The sequence below is a fragment of the Coccinella septempunctata genome, chromosome 2 (genome assembly GCF_907165205.1).
Source record: "Coccinella septempunctata chromosome 2, icCocSept1.1, whole genome shotgun sequence".
In the NCBI taxonomy this organism is placed as follows: Eukaryota; Metazoa; Arthropoda; class Insecta; order Coleoptera; family Coccinellidae; genus Coccinella; species Coccinella septempunctata.
Genome location: NC_058190.1, coordinates 8,939,532 through 8,962,777, shown reverse-complemented (window position 1 = coordinate 8,962,777; position 23,246 = coordinate 8,939,532). Strand labels below are relative to the sequence as shown.

Here is a 23,246-nt window from a genome sequence, read left to right as displayed (position 1 = left end):
AGTTGCATTCGTAATTAATCCGGAGAGCGAATAAGTGTACTTCGGCACGAACAGTTCCCATTCGCAATAAACCAGTTCAGTTACACATGTTTCATAAAAAAGTCAATAAACTTCTTTTTATGAACAAAATTTACTTAAACATAACATTGTTCATAAATATTTTTTTATTCATTCATTCAAATTGGAACTCCAATAGAAATACATCGACATACAAGGGCTCACAACAAATTAAGAAGAAAAAAGAACCTATATACACATTCGTGAGTTCAAAAACATAATAACGAAAATTAAGCTCGAAAAAGGAGCATAGCTGTCTAAAATCAAATGGCCATAAAAAACATACAGAATGTTATCAATAATTTCTACACAAGTAAAAAGTAACCCTCCTCCTGAATGCAGCCAATGACACATATTCTTTGTAAACCTTCTCTGAACCCCCTCTATCCTGTCAACGTATTTATAAACAAAGATATTACACATGTGTAATATCTTTGTTTATAAATAAATATAAAAGGGACTCCACACAGGTGAAGCGTATTCTAGAATACCTCGAACCTCGAACCAACGTAAAGTATAATAATTTGATGGTTTTCGGGTTTTTGAATTGTTTCGATATGCTAAGTATAAAACCAAGCATAAAACTTTCAGCAACTATTTGATCGATATGTTTTTCAAAAGTCAGGTTCGAATCAAGTAGTATCCCAAAAGGTCTTCAATTTCTTCGACTCTATTCAGAATTAATCCATTATCCATCCAAAACTTACAATTTTCCGTTTTTACTGAAAATACGGTTCTCAATCCTGTACCCGATTTTTCAGTTTCTTTTCACGTTGCTTAGAAATGATTTCATTATTACCTGAGATTTTTAACATAATTATTGATAAATAAATCCGCGAAAATTGAGCAAAGTGAATATCTAAGATGAGTTGCGCCTATAAAGCAATAAGTAAGAATTTTGAATAATGAAAGTCCAATTCAATGATACAGTCAGTTTACATGAATATATGTAGATTTTGACTCGCGCTTTTTGAAAATTTCGATTAAATTGTGTCATCAAACTCAATTTCCTTGATGTTTTCCTCCATTTATTTTATTATATTTTCCATTTTCTTGGCGTTTTATCCCTTTATTTTCTTTGTATTCTTCTTCCAATTTCAAGCTCATATGCTTGAAAAATTCCATGCTCGCCTGGTCCATTTTCTCCGTTTGCGATCTCGTTATTGGCTTTCAGAATACTCCACAATTTAATTTAGCACAACACCCTATACCTGACACCAATTTAACGTGTTCTCGGGGTTAATTATATTGTCTCTGTCACACAATGTCTAATTTACTTACAAAATAACCACACTAATTTATGTACAAGAACCTACTTTAATTTATTTACATACTCACTAATCACTTTACCTACTTTGCACTTTGTAACCCTGTTCATTTGGGTCTGTTCAGAATAACTGCCCTGGGGTCCACCGTGCGTATCTTTTATATCGATACGCCCCGTTTCAAGGGCTTTCCGGCACAAGCGAGAACCGTAGCGACTTTCCCCTTCGGCGGCAGGGGGTTCGGACGTTACAATAGGAAATAGCGACAAACAGAGATCATATCAGGAAGTATGTAATATTTTTTAAAAATAGAGCTGTTTTGTTAATCTAATATATAAAATTCTCGTGTCACAGTTTTCGTTGCCATACTCCTCCGAAACGGCTTGACCGATTTTGATGAAATTTTTTGTGCTTATCCGGTATCTATGAGAATCGGCCAACATCTATTTTTCATCCCCCTAAATGTTAGGGGTAGTCCACCCCTAAATTTTTTTTTATTTTTCAGACAAAATTTTTAATTTCTATTTTTTTATGATACATACATAATACAACATACAAAAGGAAATTATTTATATGGCAAAACAACGTTTGCCGGGTCAGCTAGTGTTATTATATTATTTCTTATTTGTATTTCCGTAAATATTGAGTAAACAGAATTGGGAAAACATTTTTGAGTTTTGATACTTATTATGAACCCCGTTATCGACGTATAAACGCGATAAATCAGGATGGTCATTTTTGAAGGAATCTCTGAGCGAAGCTTTCATAGACGTTTTTGGAACTTTTGATTTCAATTCATAGCGAACATCCTATTCAAAATTAGAAATTTTTTTGTGTGAAACATGTTGGAAAACAGTTTTTTTCGTATTCACGCTCATAACGAAAAATAATGCTTTTCCCAACTGATTGCACAAAGAACTATTTCTATAAGCGCTTGAAATATATAAATATATACATTTAACGAAACAGATCAAATCATATTTGATTAATTCATATATGCAATGATAGATGTAATTATGTATGAGGGATATAGGTAGTTGGATAAGTAAATAATTAAATGTATGCCTGGTAGTTACAGGCAGATGTTAAAGTTTGATTATATACAGTCATTATAGGGAAAAATCATCGAACTCAATAGGGAACTTATTATTTTTGAGTTCAATGGGAAGAATGAAACAAATAATAAGAAAAGTTTGGGAACCACTGCATTACCAAGGGAACTTTTTGAGTTCACTGGCTTACTCAAGGCACAGACCAGAGAGAAACAGACTCAGACATATGGCACCAGTGGCACCACAGAGATAAAGACAGATATGTGGCAGTTATGCCAACATGTTTCCAAGAAAAAGTTGAATTAATCAGAAAATGAATCATTGCTTGACTTTTCATTGAAAAACTTATAACTTTATTATCTATTATTTAATGCCAACCCAGATTTCATGGTTCCGCTAATGTATTGTCGGTACTGGGTATCCACAGAATTTATAAATGTCAAATTTCAATATTTTAGGTTAGTTCAAAGGTCTTGTAGAAAAAGGAGATTTACCATAGAAGTGAAGAATTTACTGCTCAAAATGATATCCTCTATCAGGCGGTTAGTAAGTTTTCCGCTCTCTAAAAATATTTCTACTACAACAAGACTAACTAAAGAAATCATGAGTGATAAACAAGAAAAAGCTATGTCGGAAAACTGTTTCCTTGTTTCTAAACAGGACAAAGTTATAGGCACTGCAAGTAAAAGAGACTGTCATAAAGTTCAGGCAAATGGAAATATATTGCTTCACAGGGCCTTCAGCATTTTTCTTTTCAATGGTCATGGGGATTTGCTGCTACAAAAGCGTTCTTCCAACAAGGTGAGCTGAATAAATGTAATGTATATTTCCAATCTATGAAATAAATATAAAATTTCAATTGTACGATATTTCAGATTACTTATCCTGATCACTATACAAATTCGTGCTGCAGTCATCCAATTGCTGATGTTCCAGGTGAAGAGGTAGAAGAAAATGCTTTAGGAGTCAAAAGAGCTGCTATTAGGAGGCTTAACTTTGAATTGGGGATACCAGTAGATTCAATGAAAGTTGAAGATTTTACTTATCTTACTCGTATTATATACAAAGATGAGGGTAATGGTAAATGGGGAGAACATGAAATTGACTATATATTATTTTTGAAAGGAGACTATAAATTGCATCCCAATCCAGATGAAATATCAGAAATAAGTTATGTTCCACGAAATGAAGTAGATAATTATATTCCAACACTTAGTGGTCCTCTGACGCCTTGGTTTAGTCTCATTTTAAAGCATCGATTAAAGTTATGGTGGGACAATTTGGATGATCTGGAATCTTACATAGAACATAAGAAAATTTTGAAATTTGAATCGCATTGACTTTAATATTCATCCTTGGAATTAATTGGTTCAAGTACATATTCTTTAAACTACTTAGGAAAAAACAATGAATACTTTCATCCTTAATTGTTTGCTTATTACAGTATTAAAATCTCATTCAATTAAGGATGCAGGGATATGGTTTGGAATAAATTCAACTTTATGTAATATTTTGCTGGGAAAAAATATAATTAAATGTAAATGGATCAATAGATTTCCTGATCGACTTCTTGAATATTTAAAATGATGAAATTATAACTATATGTATCATGATTTTGAATGAGTAAATTATTTTCACTAAGACTTCCTTGCAAATTTTATTTTTTTGAATTCAGCATTAAAACCGCTGTAGTTACTCCTTGAAATGAAAATAAAGGAGCATAATGGTTGTTTTATTGCAACCACATAAAATCACAGCTATAATCTATAAGAGATTTTTGCTTCGTAAAGATATAAAAAAAGTAATATTAAATTGATACCAAGAGTCTGAAATATATTTTACTAGTTTAGATATTAAACAAGGATAATTATCATAGTTTTAAGGAATGTAGTTTATAATGATGTTCAAGAAATAAATGAATATATGTATTCAAGGTTTAAATGGCTTTAAAATGGATATTTTATGATGGAACGCCAATTCTAAGTTCTAAAAGCGTATTTACTGCTGGTTTCACAATATTGATTGCATGATCAACAATGTGACTGTCCTTAGTTTTTCAATATGAAATCACTGAATTTTTTTATTCCCGAATATATTGAAGAAGTGGCAATTGAGAATCACTGGGTGGAAGTATAGGATAATAGCTTGACTCCAGATCAAGCTTTGTGAAACTGGTCTTTTTTTATTCAACATACTCAATAGAGAAGTTACAACAACTTGTTTCATGATGTGTGCTTATTCAATTATTATTTGTTACTTGAAAGAATCATTTTTCATACTTTTACTCCAATGTTCATTTTCATAATTGAATAATTGATTATATCAGTATTGACCCTTTAAAAAATAGGCTTATTTGAGGCATATGATCAAGAAATCAAACAAAAAATGAACATAAAAAATGATGCAAATTTTTCTATATTTGAAATATATTAACCGTTGATGAGAATATTTCAGCGGTTACTTGATTCAAGGATAATAAACAGAAGAATTTTGTTTTATATTCAACTACTTATGGCGAAAAATTCATATCTTTTTTTTCAAAAAGGAAATTATTTTGAATTAATTTTCACTTAATTTCTTCGTGGCTACTGTTTCTATTGTTTATAGGTTAAATATACAGGGTTATTCAGGGCAGATTGTTTGGACCAAAATATGGCGATAGGACCCAATATACCTCAATAAAATATTACTGTGGAAAAAGATAGAGGACGTTAAAGTTGAATTTTTTTCCTCGTTTTTTGCTAATTATTTCACTGTATATTTTTTCATTCGTTTTTCAGAAAAACACAATTGAACATTTCAGAGCATCGGAAGGGGATTTGAGGTAACGATTCATTTATTTATTTCGACGATAAAGCATAACTAAAAACAATGTAACATAAAAAGAATAAACTTAAATGTTCCACGTGGCCACCTCCGACTTCTATGCCTTTTCTAATTCTGTTAGTAAAGGACTTTCGAACTTCGGAGAAAATATTAGTCTATCCCCTTATAAAAAATTCAACTTTAACGCCCTCTATCTTCTTCCACAGCAATATTTCATTGAGGTATATTTGGTCCTATCGCCATATTTTGGTCCAAACAATCTGCCCTTAGCCTATGTCCCAATAGTTATGAATCACCCTGTATAGTCTATACCTATGTGGAAATCAACGTAATCTGTTTTTTTTTTGGTAATAAAATTCGCTATCATCATAAAATCCTGCGAATGTAGATGGTTTTTTTTAAACCATCAGTTTTTTAATTATGTTCAAAAGAATGCATTTTAAATGCGAGAATGAATGATAAACAACGTAGATTACATTTAGGGCCTGTTCCGATATTGCTGGTTTTATACTTTCGTTTGCATAAAAGGTGTAGCACTTTTCTACACTCGATTTGATTTACAGCAGTGTAGAGGAAGTGTAGTTTATCTACACATAGTCAAAAGAAGATGTAGATAAACTACGCCTTCTCTACACTGGTATAAATTCAATCAGCAAATGAATACTACAATCGAGTGTAGAAAAGTGCTACACTTTTCATGCAAACGAAAGGACCTATTATTACTCTAGAATGCTAATCCAGTAGTAAGAAATGCGGCGAAAAATTGACAGTGGTCGTTAATACGAATGCGCATCATTAGTTCATTTTCTAGTAGAACGTTGCCGAGTTTCTGAATATTCTGTCGATCGAATCTTATGAAGAGGGGACAATTCGTATAACGAAGGTATGTCGGACAACAACGCGTTTTCTTTCAGTCATTTGATTTTTCACTGTTGCACGATCTGCTCGGAGGTAAGGAGTTTTAAGTCACATTTTCTGAAATGTACTTGTGTACTTGTCTATCATATTAAAAATAATAAATGCAAACAAAAAATTCAAAACTTGAATGAATTATCGGGTTCAACTGATAGCAAATTCCATTGATGGTATATAGTAGTATTGCACTAGATCAGGATATTTCAAAATTGTGGCACGGAGTTTATAATATGCACTCAATGCTCAGGTACCTGTTCATCTAATCGAATCTGCGATAATATCGAATTGGATTGGTGACATTCAGTTTAGATCTTCTGGAACTTTTGTTGTGAGTTCCAAATATTTAGTAAGCACCAGTTGTTACCATGGAATTCCCTATAGAACTCCAATCTTCAGCCAATTTACGGTTTGGTCAAACAATCAATGAATACTCAATAATACCTCTATCGACAAATTTAGATTATAACACGTTACCTCCGAGATCCCGATATATTTCCATTGAAACCTGCAACATCATTGTACTGATTTTCTAAAACAAAGCATATATAAAAACAATTAGTCATCCATGCATGTGTTCAATACCGACAAGAAGTCCTGTATGAATCGAAAAATAAGTTCTTTTACCCAATGAAATATGTTTATTTCTCATTTATACCAATAAACAAGTCGACTGACATAAGGTAGGAAAGTCTAGGCAACGTTCGAGTTGGAATAAACTAATGTCGCGCATTCGCTTCAACGACAACCGCATTTCTTACTACTGGATTAGCATTCTAGAGTAAGTATATATATATTATGATTTCTATGTTTTATACTGGCCCGCAATCGAATAACAATAGAACTCGAACGACTGGGCCAATAGGCATCGTCTCTGAAATACTGACAGTACTGTTCAGGAATATCGGAACAGACGGATAATAAGACGTTTTGACCTGAGATACCAGACCTGCCAGCGCGACCCATCCGGTCCATTCATTTGTAAAAATTTTTCAAATGCAATTTCAATAATGTTTTTAGGGGAGGGTAATGGGCAAGTCTGGTAGGTATATGTCCTTGAAGAACTCCGTGTCCTGAATCCTATATCAAACATCCACTTCAGTCTTGGCCGGAGATTTCACCATGAAACCTTCCTTTCCTCATTTTTATGAGCTACCGCTCTACAATCCTCTAGATAAAATAATCCATCGTCAGGTTGTCATACAGATGCTCTTTTCACATTGAAGTTTGTCAGTAAAACAGAATGAGAAGGATGATAGCTGGTACTCAACAGTAGTTCTTGATTATCTCCATGATTCAAACCCAAACAATTACAAGAGCAGACTGATATCTGGTCAATTTCCGACTCATCCATGTAAGCGTGACCAGCTAGGAGTTTTCCATTTACGGCCATTACTTCTCCATCAAGAGTGAGAACATGATGAGACGATGCTTGTAGATCTTGTTCGTCACGCCGAATATCTTCAGCATTCCTTATTGGAAAAATATGAGATAGTTAATGATTATTACCTTCTTATTCTTATTATACAACAATGGTTAGAAACATTATGTGAACTACGGGTGGAAAAAAGTATAAACGTAAGAAGAAGATTGCATTTTTGCCTTATATAGGCTCATCAAATGCACTACTGAAAAATTGAAGTAGACTACCAACTGGACTGAACTAGTTTTTTTCTTGGAAGAACAATTATATAGAGATATGAAGTATATTATACGTATATTCTGAATCAGAAAAAAATATGGAATTGAAAAATCTAAAAAAACATGGGGTCTGAATGGAGTGACAGACGTAAAATATCTTTGATTACGCCACTGCATTCTACATAAAAAAGTGTCTATAGAATATTACATATATTCCTCGATATCACTGAAACTTTACCAAATAGAGGCACCAATTCAAAAAGCCGAAAAATGATTTTTCACTCATAACTTGAAAACAAAAGATAGGCCAGTTTTTGAAAATCGAGGTTGGGAACCCCTAGCTCTTATGAGGTTACAGAGCTGCCATTCAATCCCGTCGAATTTTGCCCACCCTGTACAACAAGAAGGTATTGAAAAAAAAATCATCTCCTGCGCCAGTGGCAAACATCAGGCCAAAGATGCTTAACATCTAGAGGTAAAATCCAACATCATCAAAGTAATGTCCAAGTTATAAAACTAGTCAAACTTCGGCAGTTATTCGTCGTCGGTAAGCATATCTATATTTACCTGCAAGCAGCAAGCTATATACACCCTGTAGCTTGCTACTGCTTGCTCTGAAAGTGGTTGTAACATAGCAGTCGGCGTCCAGATATTCTTCTCAAGTTTCGGAAACAGAACGTTCACGAAATTTGAAAACCTTTAGTAGAATTACAGTTACATAATCTCAAACTTCCATGATAATCGTGAATATAGAACATCAAAAAATAATTTGTAGTCCACGATGATGTTACAAGCATTTATGAAGACGCTGAAATAAAACCAGGGGTTTTTACTTACATTGTCATGAAACGTAGAACAAGTAAATTAATACTCGCAGCAACAACGGCTAAGCCAAATAGTATGAATACCAAGCTCAAGGCAACATATCCTGGTTTGTCTTTCAAAGCATTATCATTCTGAAAATGATTGAATTATATTATTAGGTACATACTAATAATCCTGAGGACAATATGACCGAACTGCCACATCCAGGTGTTACGGCAAAAATGTCACTATTCGGAATAAAAGTGATGAAAATTTATTGAGAAAATTGAAGTTGCAGAGTTTGGATGAATTCATAAATTGATAAAATAACATTAGAAAATTAAGTAGGTACCTTAGGAAATGCGAAACTTTTTCTCCTTATTCTCCGTGGAGAACCCTTCTTGTATCGACTATATGATTATGAATCACTTTGGCTCCTATGACAAAATCATACAGTCGATACAGGAAGGGTTTTCCATCAAAAAGTGTCCCGCCAGTTGAAATTTTACGCAGTGCTGTAACTCCGGGACTCAAATAGGTTCATCCGAAACAATTCAGCAGGTTATGTTCATGGGGAAGGTCGGTCGCTGCTCAAATTCGCCTTTACAACATTCACGATCATCCAATGCAATAAATCATGCATTTGCACTGATAACCCAAATTGAGGAGAATTTTGTCCATTAGCGACCGATATAGTATATGACCGTACATGACAATTCCATTTAGCAATTCGACGTTGGATGAACATACTTACCTGAAGAGCTACGTAATCCCCAAATCCTATTGTGGTCAGCGTTACGAAACAATAGTAGAAACTATCAAAGTATGTCCAACCCTCATATTTCGAAAAAACTGCAGCACCAGTGGTAATAATTATCGATGAAAGCATACCAGTGGCAAACATAAGATTCATTTCGGTTGCTTCAATTTTAACACAATTCAAATACTTTTTTATTTGGCGTATTACAACTGAAGCGAATTTATTCAGACGTTCTCCTATGCTCTGGAACATGACCAAGCCCAAGGGAATACCAACCTACGAAAAAACCCTTAAATAAATCGGATTCTTCTCAGACATATTTGAAAAAATAGTCCATTCAAGCATTACTGACATCCCAGTAGGCCTTGAAAATCCTGACGCAAATTTATGTGGTTACAAAAGATCTCCAAACTAAAATATATAAATGCAACCTAGAAAAGTAGTTGCAATCAAGAAATACTGAAATTGGGAGCGAATGAATCAGCATTCAAGTTCTATTAAATTAAGAACATAAACAACAGCACAAATTTCAAAATATCTTCGGTCTGTGCATAGACATCAAATAATTGATCTATGGGTGGGGCAGTGTTTACTCTCAATACTAACTTGATTATGGGCTATTAATAACTCAAATTCGATTTTCCACAGCCACCCGAGATGTCCAGAATTCTTGAATGGAGTATACATGAGAGATATTTGAAAAATAACACTTATGATGGCTCATTTCCTATCTCCGTATATTGGAAAACATTTTCGGCGTCATCAGGCCTGCAATACTGTCTACAATCGTTTCTTACCTTCGCTTCGCGTTAAACCAACCATAGTGCATGATATTGCAGGCCCGGTGACGTCAAGCATAGGGAGTAAGCAAACAAAATCGCTTAAATAAGCCATGAGACCAGTCCATGTATTGATGCATTGTTGGAAACATATGTTAAGAAGGAGAGGGAAAGGTAGCTTTTTTTGTTTGAATTATAGAAATTATGCACTTCTGAATAAAAATGAAGGCTGATTGAATATCCCAAAAAATTGATTTTATATGTATTGTATTTATCAAATTGGGGTGTAAGGGGGAAGGATGCGTTTTATAGCCTCTCCTCTCAAATGCCAACCTCACCTACTCGCGGTGCACCCTGTTCTTACGAACGAGGCTCTGGCGACCGAACATGAGCGGTATAACTTTGTTCCCCACAGAAATATTTTAGTTCAAGAGGATAGTTGTCAAAATTGTAGATTGGATCTACTTGGTTTTTTAAATTTTGTGGCAATCTACTAGGTTTTCCGAAAACTAATTCGTACGGAGTATAGCGAGTTGAAGAGTTAACGGTATTGTTATATGAAAAGCACCAATACGAAACCCAATTACTCCAGTTGTTACTTTCCTTAGCTGCGTGCATACGAAGGAAAGCTCCTAAGTGTTTATGCGAATTTTTGAGCGCACCTAGTGTTTCGTGGTGATAAGCTGTTGAATTGAATTGCTTAATTTTGAGCAAATCACACGATTCACTAAATATTCTTGATAAGAATTCAGTGCCTTGGTCTGTAACAACTTCAGAAGGTATACCATATCTTAAAACAAAGTTTTGAATAAAAGATTTCGAAACTGTTTCTGCTTCTTTGTTTGGTAGTGGGTAACACTCTACAAATTTGGTTAAGTCGCATTGAATTGTGAGTATATATTTGTTATTTTCGATATCTATAAGTAATGGACCTACGAGATCTAGAAAAATTTTCTGAAAGGCAGACGAAGCTGTGGTAGTGATTGTCAAAGGTTCTTTTCTAGGTAAAGAATGTTTATGCCGTTGACAATCATCACACTTCTTTACAAATTTTTCAACATCAGATCTTAAGCCATTCCAGAAATACTCTCTTTTGATATTGTTGAACATGCGTTCGATACCTGCATGTCCACCGGTTGGAAGCATGTGAAAATCGTTCAGAATTATTTGCCTTAATTCTCTGTCTTCGATTCGCGTTACATCTCTTATTATATTAATCTTTAAGGATGTTCCTAGAATTTCATTCTTATAATTTGTCAACATATTCAAAAAATTTTTTATTACTAGCTAGCTTTATGAGGTACAATTCTAATATATTATTTTCTGCGCATAAGTTTTCCAGTTTCCTCAACGATGTACCTAAGTCGTACGCTGATCGGATATCCCGGTTAATGAAAATAATTTGTGAATTCACATTATATATTAAATTCTCATTGTAATCCTCTAAATGTTGATTTTTCAAATTATTAAATTCTTTTTCTGAAATTGGTCTTAACTCAACACTTTTTGCTGGACGTTTTAAAACTTCGACAACAACAGGGTGATCAATCCTTTTGCCATCGGAGGCATTCGTCTCATGTTGTTTAGAACCTACTTCATTTTTAGTTCGAGATCTCGTCATGACGCATATATTTCCAACTATACCGTTCGTCATTTCATTGAGTTCTGCTGAATCTATTTTAATACGCGATAAGGCATCTGCTGTTACATTTTCTGAACCTTTTACATAATGAACCGTGAAGTCATATTCTTCTAAAATCAAACGGAATTTGGTTAATCGACTAGATGGATTGGTCATACTGAACAAATAAATCAGTGGTCGGTGATCTGTTAAGATTTTAAATTTCCGTCCATACAAATAGGGTCTGAAATGTTTGACTGACCAAACTATTGCTAAGAGCTCTTTTTCAATTGTACAATAGTTCTTTTCTGCTGGATTCAAACTTGTGAAGCAAAGGCTATTGGATGGTCATTAGAATTTGATAAAACTGAACCTAATGCAAATCCACTAGCATCCGTTCTTAGAATGAATTCGTTATTCTCTGAAAAATCTGGATATTGTAGAATAGGTGCTGTCCGAAGGACTTGCCTTAAGGTTTGAAATGATTTTTCGCAATCTTCCGTCCATTGAAAAATTTTTCCTTTGCGTGATAAGTTGTTCAAAGGTTGAGCGATTGCTGCAAAATTTTGAATGAATTTCCTATAATAATTAGCCAATGCAACAAAACGTTTTACTTCCTCAGAGCTTGTAGGTACAGGATATCGTGAAATAGCATCGATTTTTTCTGGATCTGGCGAAATGCCCTTATCCGAATGATATGACCTAGATACAACAGTCGTTGTAATACTTTCACTGAATTTTGATTATGGTTTTGCAACGAATGTCCGAAGATTATTAAATCATCCAAATAAATAAAACATGAATCGTAATTTAAACCTGACATAGCTTCTTCTTCTTCTTCTTTTTCCCCATATTTTAAGCTTGCGGCTTGTATTTTCCAATTATGACTCCCGAGAGATGGATGTCCATGAGTCTCTCCAGCGTTTTGGTGGTGTTCCCAACGGTCGGCATGTTCCCGGTGTTCCGTCTCTCGCAATCTTCGCAATTCTTTCCTCGCCCATTCTTTCCACGTGGGCATTCCATGACCTTCTTCTATTGCGACCCCATCGGGTCATTCCCTTAGAATTTCTTCGTTTCTCCTTCTGTCTCGTAATGTGGGGCCTAGGACGTTTCTGAGCACTTTCATCTCGGCAGTTCGTAGTGCGTTCTTCATTAATATAGTGTCGGCTCTCATTTCAATCCCATCTTGGCTTGTTTACGAATACTCAGTCAAAACCATATGGACCTCTAACCGCATACGACTGGCAGGATCGCCATGTGATGTACCCAACTAGGGTAGGTTCGGCTAATCGTCTATGCGGTGGAGGGATGACGAATAATGTTCGGCAGACTCATCAAAGGTGTTTATTTCTTAAGACATGTTGAACGGAGCACAGACTATCGAATTGACAACTGTATGATGTAATTCAGTTATGAATGAATACACACACTGAATGAATCTTCCTTAGCCAAATGCTATATATTATTTATACATTGTTTACGGGTTGTGTTTATAATACATCATGAATTGATAAATATGAATGACAATGGTTATAAACATACAGATATCGATTACGTGATATTTCAAGATCAAGTCTATCTATCTGAGGCACGTTCTAATAATGATGTAAGGTTTCACAGGCCTTGCCGTCTCACGTATGAGAATATACAGGTTGTTCATACTGATACATACTACACCTAGCCTAAACATTGGCTTGAGCAGGAAATGGCTCTCTGCGTTGCTCAAGTTACGTCTCAGACCTTGTCGTCTCAGGATACCTGTGCCACAAGATAATCTATTCGAAACCGCAACCAAAGTTGCACTGACAGCCTTACCAGTACACCTTTAAAACACCTTCTAACGCAGCTCTTACAAAAAGATGGATCAGTCGAACAGGACAAAATTTGTATCCGGAGGTAAAATACCCTACCATTCGGATCTCCGGGGGAGGGTGCCTGAGCGAGTGAATCATCGTACAACCACCAATGAAAAGCACATAGCTTTTGCAGCATGGAACGTCAAGACCTTGCTAGACAACCCCAAGGCCGACCGACCCGTGAGGCGTACCCTGATCGATAAGGCTCACTACACATGAGCGCGCGTACATGTGTACGCTCCAATGCCCAGTTTAGTAACTCGAAGCGCGCTGCAAACGCGACGATCGAAGTGAAAACTACGAAACGCGCGCTCAACGCGGCGTCTAACGCCCTCATCCCTCATGTGTACTTAGCCTTAGGAACTGCAACGAATATCCATTGCAATAGTTGCATTAAGCGAGACACTCTTCTCGGACCAAGGTAGCTTGGTAGAATAAGTGTATACTTTTTTCTGGAAAGTCTTGCCGGAAGGCGAAATCAGACAACATTGCGTCGGCTTTGCCATTAGAAACGACTTGGCCGCCAAACTAACTGAAAATCCAGTTGGCATCTCAGAACGTATGTATAATGACCCTACGCTTTCCTGCAGCAAATAACACGTTTGTGAACATCATTGCAGTATACGCACCCACTTTGAACTCCTCTGACAATTTAAAGGATACTTCCTACGAATCACTCGTTGCTACATTAAGATCCCAAAACGGGAACGAATTATTCTCCTTGGAGACTTCAACGCAAGAGTGGGTAGACTCAGAACTGTGGCCAGGAATAATAGGGAAATACGGTACAGATAGCATCAATTCGAACGGAGAATGTCTGCTGGCTCTTTGTGCAGAACACATCTGTGTATAACGAACACCTATTTTATCACCAGACCCAATTCAAGTGGGACTTGCCGCCAAACGCGCTCAGGGCATTGACATACTCTCGACTATGTTATCGTGAGAAGAAAAGATCTCAAAGAGGTGTTGGTCACTAAACCCAGAGCAGATCTGGAATGATCATAGGCCGGTAATTTCCAGAATGAAGATTTCAATTCTCCCAAAATACTAACGCAAGGCAAACTTCCTAAGAGAGCGCCTACAAATCTCCAAACTACAACCGACCATTTTTAACCAACTCTGGAATAAAACAAGGCTGCGTGTTAGCGCCTTTACTGTTCAATATTTTCGCCACAGCTCTCTCGATAATTGCTGACATGAGTATGTCTGCAAGAGGGGTTGGAATAAGATTCAGATTTGATGGAGGCCTGTTTAACCTGAAGCGCCTCAGAGCAAAAACCCGTACAAAGTTTATCACGGAACTTCAATATGCAGACTGCGCACTTATCGCTAGCAGCCCAGAGGATCTACAGATAATGTTGGACACCTATAAAGATATATACGGAGCTTTAGGCCTCAGACTCAATATTGACAAAACCAAAATCCTGGTAAGTCCGCCAGAAAACCTTCAAACAGATATCAGCCAGGATGAAACTCTAGAACAGGTCGAGCAGTTCAAATACTTGGGAAGCTTCATAAATACAAGGGCTAATATGGACACGGAAATACACAACCGAATCAGTTCAGCATCAAAGGCATTCTGGAAGCTAAAGGTTACGACCTCAATCTGAACACCAAGACAGCTGTTTACAAAGCAGTAGTTCTCCCAACGCTTCTTTACGGAAGCGAAAGCTGGACTCCCTACAGGCACATCAGAAGGTTTCACAAAGTTTCAAATGCAGAAGTCTTGCAGCGCGCGAGTTGTATAACAATTGAGACTCAAGTAACGAGGGCCCGACTCAGATGGAGCGGCCACATTCTGAGGATGCAAGACACAAAAGACGCCCCAAAATAGTTCTGCACGGCGAATTCACAGAGGGAGTTCGGAAACCAGGAGGCCTGTATCAGCGGTTCGAGGATTTACTACATCAATTCCTAAAATCAGTTAATGCCAATCATAACTGGAAACAACTAGCGTTAGACAGATCACATGGATGTGATGTAATGGAGACTCGAGAAGAGTACAGCGGCGGCCAGATCTGGTTGGTGACTCTCCATGCCCAGAGTGTGAAAGGTTCTGTAGGTTACGGAGGGCACACGAAAGTAGCCCTGAGAAATTATATAATAAGTTTGATCGCACCGATAGTCTTTTTGTAGATTTATTCACGGTAACGAGAGACTCAGGGAGACTCAGCTAGAGTGTTTCTCTTTCAACCTTGTATTTTGATCATTTTGAGAAAGATTTCAAGTCCGACTATGTCTGCCGCTGGGCTGTCACACAGAACGATGGTGAGCTAGTGTAAGTGAGCTTTGAGACAGCAGTGTCCTGTGACGACAGCCACGATAGATCTCAGATTGGTTGGAGAAAACTGGAAGGTATCCAAATGGGTTGCTGTCTGTTGCGCCTTCCTAATTGAGAGAGGTTAGACCTGCATTGAGTAATTTTGCCGAATTGACTCTGTCTGCTGCTTGACTAGCCGTTAGGATTTTTGACCATCCTTTTCAGCACCTGTCAATAAAGTGATTGATGCAAAGGTTAATGGCTATATCCGCCTGGAGTTATATCGCCAACCTGCCTAGACTGTTACTGAGCGAATATAGACTACGGCTCCAGAGCCGTATTTGGTTCTGGAATTGCCATTAAACTAACAAGGTCCGTTCGTAGGTCAAGTTCCTTATGGCAGAGCCAGTCATCTGTGCTGTGGAGCAGACCACTGGAGGTCATATCCGAGCCGGTTCTTGTTACAACCAGAATTGGGGTTGTAACTCAAAAATGATTGTACGACCTATAATCACATATGGGGGAGTAGCCTGGTACGAGGAAAATGCTAGACAGAGTACAAAGGCTTGCCTGTGTGTGCATCACGGGAGCTATGACGACGTGCCCAATTAGGGTGCTTGAGATCATCATAGACCTCACATCTCTACATCTAGTGATTGATAGGGCAGCCCATGAGGCCATCTGATCATCAGATTATCTAAGAAAGGAACAGGTAACGAGAGAATCAAAAGTCAGGAGTTTGGTCCTCTCTGAAAGACTAATCTCATCTGCAAACCTTCCCATAGACTTAATGATCAAGAAAGTAAGCATTGAGAAAATTTTCAGTACAAAGTTAAGTAAAAGAAAAGATCGGGAACGGGAGTACACCGACTAGGATCTTAAAGAAAATACATTAAAATGGTATACAGATAGTTCTAAAACCGCTACAGGAGCTGGCTCCTGTCAAGCGTCCTTTAAACGGAAATACTAGCAATCGAAAGATGTCTAGACGTGAATCTAGAAAGGAACTATCAGAAGTGTGATATAGCTATTCATACAAACAATCAAGCGGCAGGAAAAGCACTGAGCTCCTATGTCATTGATTCAAAGCTGATTTGGGAGTGCCGGAAAAAACTCAATGAGGTAGGCAAGGTCTTTTTAATCTGGGTTCCCGGTCATTCGGGAATCGTAGGAAACGAGAAGGCCAATAAACTTGCCAGAGAGAGCGCACAAACGGCACTCACTGGCCCAGAACCCTTCTGTGGTATAGGAAAATGCACCCACAAGAAGGAGTTTATGGAGAAGGAGAAAGCCGAAAAGGAAAAACTCTGGCCGAATCTCCCAGGAATGGATCACTCCAAAAAGTTCCTTTGGAACTTTGAAACTGCTAGATCCAAAAAATATCTGGATCTCAGTAAGAACCAACTACACCTACTCACTGGCTTCCTCACAGGACATTTTCGCCTAAAGAAGCATCTGTTGAGAATGGGTTTGTCGGACACTGACGAGTGTAGATTCTGTGGGGAGGAGGAAGAAACTCCTTTTCACCTGGTTACGGAATGCTATGCCATTGCAAGCCAAAGGAAAGAGTGCTTTGGACAAGAAACTTGTAGGAGTGGGGAATTATCCTCGTTGAAGCCGTCCCAGATATTGGATTTCATCAGATCTCTGGATCTGGAAGGTGAGCTGTGAAGGACGCGATGAAAATAGCTCTGTTAGGGGACACAACAGACCTTGAGGTCGCAACTCACTATATCTTCAACTATATATGTACAACCAGATTAGTTCTCATGCCCAGCACATTGTCAGCCTTCAGTTCCGCTGAGAGCTGGTTACCACTTTGTCAGGATCGTTAGTTGGTAGAGCCTGTGAGTTGATAGTTTACCTCTCCGTGCACAAAGATGTGAAGGGGGGGGGTCTAATACAATCTCCATAGCTGAACTTGAGTAGAGCGAAATGCCTCCGAAATAATGAGGCATGCCGTTCTTTGAAGTTTCGATCTGTACAGGTCCACTAGGCAATACTGCCTGCTATAGGTCTAATCACCATCACATAAAGCCAGCCAAAATGCTTCGGCGCTATTCCCCAAGTTTTTCCAAAAATTCCTTCAAAGGTCTAGAGGGAGGGTCTGGCTTTGTCCACATGGGAGTTTCGATTTTTTTATCCATGATGCCCATCTATTTGGCTTCTTCCACATACGGAATTGATTCGCCGTAGAGGGCTGGAGGAGTAATTTGAAATTTCCTTTTTGTCGCGAAAGATACAGCCAAGGTTTTAGAAGGGTTGACGACCAACTGCTCGAAAAACTGAGTATTAAATCCAGTCAATAAATGCATTGTAAAATGCATGAAATATGACCTGATTTTTGACTTCGTCAAAGCTTCGCTAGGGGTTCTGATGGATGAGCATACTAAAGTGCCCGCTCTTCGAAACTGAGCTTCTGAAAAAGATGAGGGGGGGCAATACTAATATTCTCACGAATAAATACTGTGAAACTAATTTTTTCGAAAATAGTTGATATTTAATATGTAATATCTCGAAAACCTTCCGGAATTCTACAAGAAAAATATTTGTAGATTCAAGATTTAAAGCGGTGTTGCATTGCACTGCCAGATTAGGTTTGTTTTGCCTCCATCGGAGCTGTCACATACAGCTCGTCTTACATTTCCAGATCCAGAGTTCTAATGACTCCGGTATCTGAGATAGCTTCCCAATATCTAAATTGACCATGAATTCACAAACTAATTAAATTGAAAACGTTCAACATCAAATAACGGACAAACTAAGAAAATTTCTGAAAAGTAGACCAGACTTTTTGGAAGTAATTGAGAGGAGATTTGAAATGAGTACTTTCAAAAGTACGAAAACATGATAAAAATTAGGGGCAGCGCAACATTTAAATGGAAAATGCCTTTCGATTTAATTTACTGTTGTCCTGCTAGTCTTCGAGTTACAGAGGGTGTCGGAGATAAAAAGTGGAGCGTTAAGCTAAGAATTTTCAACAATTTGGTTAATTGACATAATGACTATGTATTGTGTGAATTAAACCCCTAAATGATTTTGAAATATCATGGAGTAGTATGGCCATGGAGTAGATGGCTGAGATACAACTCCCATTGAATTTCAGTACGGGACTGTGGAAGCAGGTGACTCCGGCATTGCAAAAACGAACCAAAACATAAACATATAGCTGGACAATGAATGGTTCAATACCAAGTTAATCGGATTAGATGCATCAGGTCATTTTTGAGAGAATCATAATTGTTGTATCGTGCAATTTAGGGTGAAAAAAAATGTAGAAAATCGAGGCAGTTTTTTGAAAGTGCTTATGTTAGTTATGTTGAAAAAGTGCTATGATGTTTCCCCGTTTCATTCCATTTTTACCGCGATTGTTGGAATGTTCGAACAAGAAGATTGTGATGCCTATTGTGAAAAAAATTCGTGAATAATTTACACGAATTTTAGTAGTGAGATTTTGATGTATTACTATATTTTTTAAATTTGTGTCCTAAGTCTCTTCTGTCCGCTGCTATCGAAATGAGCCGTTTCATAAAATCGTGTAAGTTACTAAAAAAAAATGTGAAAAATCCTAAGTTTCCATTTTCATTACGACGTAAATATCTAACGAACCAATATCCTAAACAAAATCACATGGTCAAATCAGAAGATAAGTTTTTTTTCCGATGCTTTGTGATAATTCGGCGGTCTAGGCTCGAATAAGGATCTATTTCAGTAATCATTTTCAATTTTCAACTTTGTCATTTTGAAAGTTTAGTTTTGTATAGGTGATTTTTGGTGAAACGCTTCATTTTGACCAGTTCTACATTCTGTTGAAAAACCTCACCTTCAAATACACCCTGTATAGTAGATGTTTTGTCAATTTTCCAAATTATCATAAATTCTGAGCCGGAAGATTTACTATTGATCTTAGACATCCTGTATCTCGAAAAGTAGTCACACGATTAATATTTATTAATATCTACAAAATACCAAAAACTCGGCAAATTTAACCTTAAGATATTTTCCATATAAGTACAAGATGTAACCAAATAATTGCGAAAGTTTTAAGGAGATGATTCCTTGGAGATAGCTAAAGGGGGTGGGGGTGTTACATGTAAACTAAAGCTCTTAGACCTTTTCTCAAGAAGTCAAAAATGAGAAAAAGAAAATTAGTATTTTTTTTCTCAAAAATGATGAAGAGTTGCAGAAACATCATTTTGTCGGCATGTTCATCAAATTTTTTCGATTCCATTCATAGAATACCAGTTAATGCACAATGTAGTATATTTTTTTTATTAGGAAACTATATATTGCTTTTACGTACATAATACAGTTAAAAGTGATCTGCAATAAATCGTTCTTTTCAACATATATTTTTTAATTGATAAATTCTGTTTGATATAAAAATTCTTGTAGAAATGGAAGAGAAGTTGCATATTTTCAAAGGATCACAAAGAAATAATTGGAAAAATATTCATAACTGGCCTTTTTCTAGGCCTTTTTACCGATAGAACATGCACAAAATGGCATTCCTTTAACTGTACAGCACTTGCAATAAAAAAATACTAATATTTTTTTCTCACTTTTGAAAGCGTGTACCTTTACAAGGAAAGGCCTATAAGCTTTAATTTACATGAAAGACCCCATTAATTTTTGACAAGGAATCACCCACTAACAACACTAGCAGTTATTTGGTAACTCCTAATTGCCTAATCTCAACAAGGATGGGAAATATTCAAAATCGAACATATGATACTTTGAGTTAACCCTCTAATACCCAAGTCTGCCTTGAGACTGGTTGCAAATAAGTGGATACAAAATTATTCCCTGTGAGCAGTTTAGTTCAACTGCCCATGTCTGCCTTCAGTATAGGTTCATTTTGTGAGTACAGGTGTTAATGTAAATCAGTTAACTATTTGCGAAAAAAAGATGTAGATTATACACAAGCTAATTTGAAACCATACGGAAATAATTTTGAAAAAGAAAAAAAACTTGGGCATTAGAGGGTTAATCTACTATATGCATGGGATAAAGGCCTCCAAAGTCATGGTACTTTCAGGAATTGAACATGTCAAATTACCGAGGATAGTCAGAATCTATGTATCGAATGTAAATAATGAAATGGTGACAGATTTACCATGGCATAACCCATACAAAAGGCTTTTCCACCAGTGGTGACCGGTGTTGAATGTCCATATCCTATCATAGCTAAAACGACTGTTGCAAAATAGAAAGCACCTGCAAATTTCCATTGAGGACCCGCCTTATGTGGTTTATATTCTGTTATCACTAACTCTATCATTTTATAGTCATCTTCTGATATGTTGTACTTTTTTTTCAAAGCATTCGAGGATACTGAAAGAATCAGTTACAAAAATTCAACAAATATTTGATTTCTTGTTACCTTTTAGTAACTCATCTCTTTTACTTTCTTCTTTAGACTCTAGTGCATCAAATACAGCTGCACCAATCAATAAATAAGTGAATGTACAAACTACTAAGGACAATGTTCGTACGTTCTGTTTTTTCATTTTGGGGCTTTTTGCTTATTATCAAAACATTCATTTAGTGTCTAAATACTAAATTATTGGATATCGATTTTTCACATTTCAAAAGGACCCAGTGCGGTTTGTTTTCAAAACAATAACCACAGAAGTACCATTGACACAAGACCATAGACCACAGACATCTTCTTTCTTTCAACTCTCAGCTCAAGTGTCTCAACAGTGACGAACAGTTGAATATCCGATCCGATCACTACATTTCAATAATTTCGTACATATGTATACGATACGATGTGCCAGATAGGGATTTTGTTGCTGTGGATGATTTGGTTTTTTATCAACAGACTTCCTATTGGGAATTCAAACCAAGCGATACGCCCTCTGGTGGCTATTTTTGTAAATAAAAAGTTAAGGCACTTTTGTCATTTATTTGTTCACATCATAGACCTAATAAAATAAAATGTATTATTAGGTCTATGGTTTACATCGAGGAACGTAGAACAATGACGTAAAGGCATTAACTTTTTACTTCGAACTGTCACCACTATGTCGCTGCAATCTACATTTGAATTCCCAATAAGCTCTACTATTCCCGAGGGAGTTGATAAAAAACTCCATCAATGACCAAATCGACCTCAGCAACAAAATATCTATTCGTTTCTGGCACTAAAAGTCGTGATTTGAAAAACTCAACTGCCCCTTACGTGAATGGGAATTCAAACCAAGCGATACGCCCTCTGGTGGCTATTTTTGTAAATAAAAAGTTAAGGCACTTTTGTCATTTATTTGTTTACATCATAGACCTAATAAAATAAAATGTATTAGAGAGTTGAAGTGCTGCCATGAACGTGAACGTTAACGTTATAATTGACATCTACGCATGCTCATTCGACAGTTTTTAACGTTAACGTTAGCGTCAGCTTTACGGCCTACGTAAACTAGCGGTCTCCCACGTTTACAGAGAGTTGAAGTGCGCACAGAACGTTGGCCTGAACGTAAACGTTAACGTGACAAATAACGTCAAATATAACGTTTACGTGTTGTAATGAAATTTGAGTTGAAGTGCTGCCATCCTGAAACGTCAGACGTTAACATTGAACTAAACTTTCTTTAGTTCAATGGATGTTAAACATAACCTATCAATTTGGATTTTGATTTTATTTTGCTGGAACTCTCTTTTATCTAATATCTAATATTGAGCCTCGACAGCTGGAATCATATTTGAAATATTGATGTTCTAATGATTATATGCATAATAAAGAGAATTTTCAACTTGAAAGTATTTTATTATCAAAGAAATGTTTAAGTGTTAGAGAAAAGAGAATCGCAGTTGAGTTTCACCCATTTCCTTACTGAATGTAATCTGATAACGAAGTTTCATAACTAAATCCTTTTGATAACTTTAAAATCAATGCTGATTCCTTATAACTTTCATTCATTATGAGAAAATACATGCGAAATATAAACAATGACTGTTGAGGTTATTGAGAATTTCATTCAACAGTCAAAATTCGGCCATTCGCAAGTCATCGGTGCTACTCGTTTAACGTTCGGTTAACGTACGTCGAAGTTTAAGGTATACGTGGGTGACCGCTAGTTTACGTAGGCCGTAAAGCTGACGCTAACGTTAACGTTAAAAACGGACGAATGAGCATGCGTAGATGTCAATTATAACGTTAACGTTTACGTTCATGGCTGCACTTCAACTCTCTTACATCACATCACATACACGTTAAACATCGACGTACGTTAACCGAACGTTAAACGAGTAGCACCGATGACTTGCAAATGGCCGAAATTTGACTGTTGAATGCAATTCTCAATAACCTCAAACGGCATTGTTTACATTTCCCATGTATTTTCTCATAATGAATGAAAGTTATAGGAAATCAGCATTGATTTTATAGTTATCAAAAGGATTAAGTTA

The 23,246-nt window shown here is 36.5% G+C and overlaps 2 protein-coding genes across 2 annotated transcripts; one reads left to right on the top strand and one right to left on the bottom strand.

Moving 5' to 3' along the window:
• Window positions 1-2,746: 2,746 nt before the first annotated feature.
• On the top strand, window positions 2,747-4,017 carry LOC123307948 (isopentenyl-diphosphate Delta-isomerase 1). The gene is made up of 3 exons (XM_044890453.1): window positions 2,747-2,775; window positions 2,833-3,175; window positions 3,250-4,017. Exons 1-3 carry the CDS (start codon window positions 2,762-2,764, stop codon window positions 3,712-3,714), a joined length of 822 nt encoding a protein of 273 aa, XP_044746388.1. The 5' UTR covers window positions 2,747-2,761; the 3' UTR covers window positions 3,715-4,017.
• Window positions 4,018-7,006: 2,989 nt separating this feature from the next.
• LOC123308176 (two pore potassium channel protein sup-9) lies at window positions 7,007-21,471 on the bottom strand. Its single transcript, XM_044890741.1, has 5 exons — window positions 21,220-21,471; window positions 20,953-21,170; window positions 9,312-9,593; window positions 8,591-8,709; window positions 7,007-7,584 (listed from the first exon to the last, which is right to left on the bottom strand). Exons 1-5 carry the CDS (start codon window positions 21,344-21,346, stop codon window positions 7,311-7,313), a joined length of 1,020 nt encoding a protein of 339 aa, XP_044746676.1. The 5' UTR covers window positions 21,347-21,471; the 3' UTR covers window positions 7,007-7,310.
• Window positions 21,472-23,246: the final 1,775 nt, after the last annotated feature.

Excerpts from the sequence above, each read along its gene's own strand:
- LOC123307948 (XM_044890453.1), top strand. Across the intron at positions 3,176-3,249 it reads AAAAGCGTTCTTCCAACAAG|ATTACTTATCCTGATCACTA; the intron begins GTGAGCTGAATA and ends ACGATATTTCAG.
- LOC123308176 (XM_044890741.1), bottom strand. The coding sequence starts at position 21,346 with ATGAAAAAACAGAACGTACGAACATTGTCCTTAGTAGTTTGTACATTC. Across the intron at positions 8,710-9,311 it reads GGGATTACGTAGCTCTTCAG|AATGATAATGCTTTGAAAGA; the intron begins GTAAGTATGTTC and ends AATCATTTTCAG. Across the intron at positions 7,585-8,590 it reads GTTCTACGTTTCATGACAAT|GAATGCTGAAGATATTCGGC; the intron begins GTAAGTAAAAAC and ends TTTTCCAATAAG.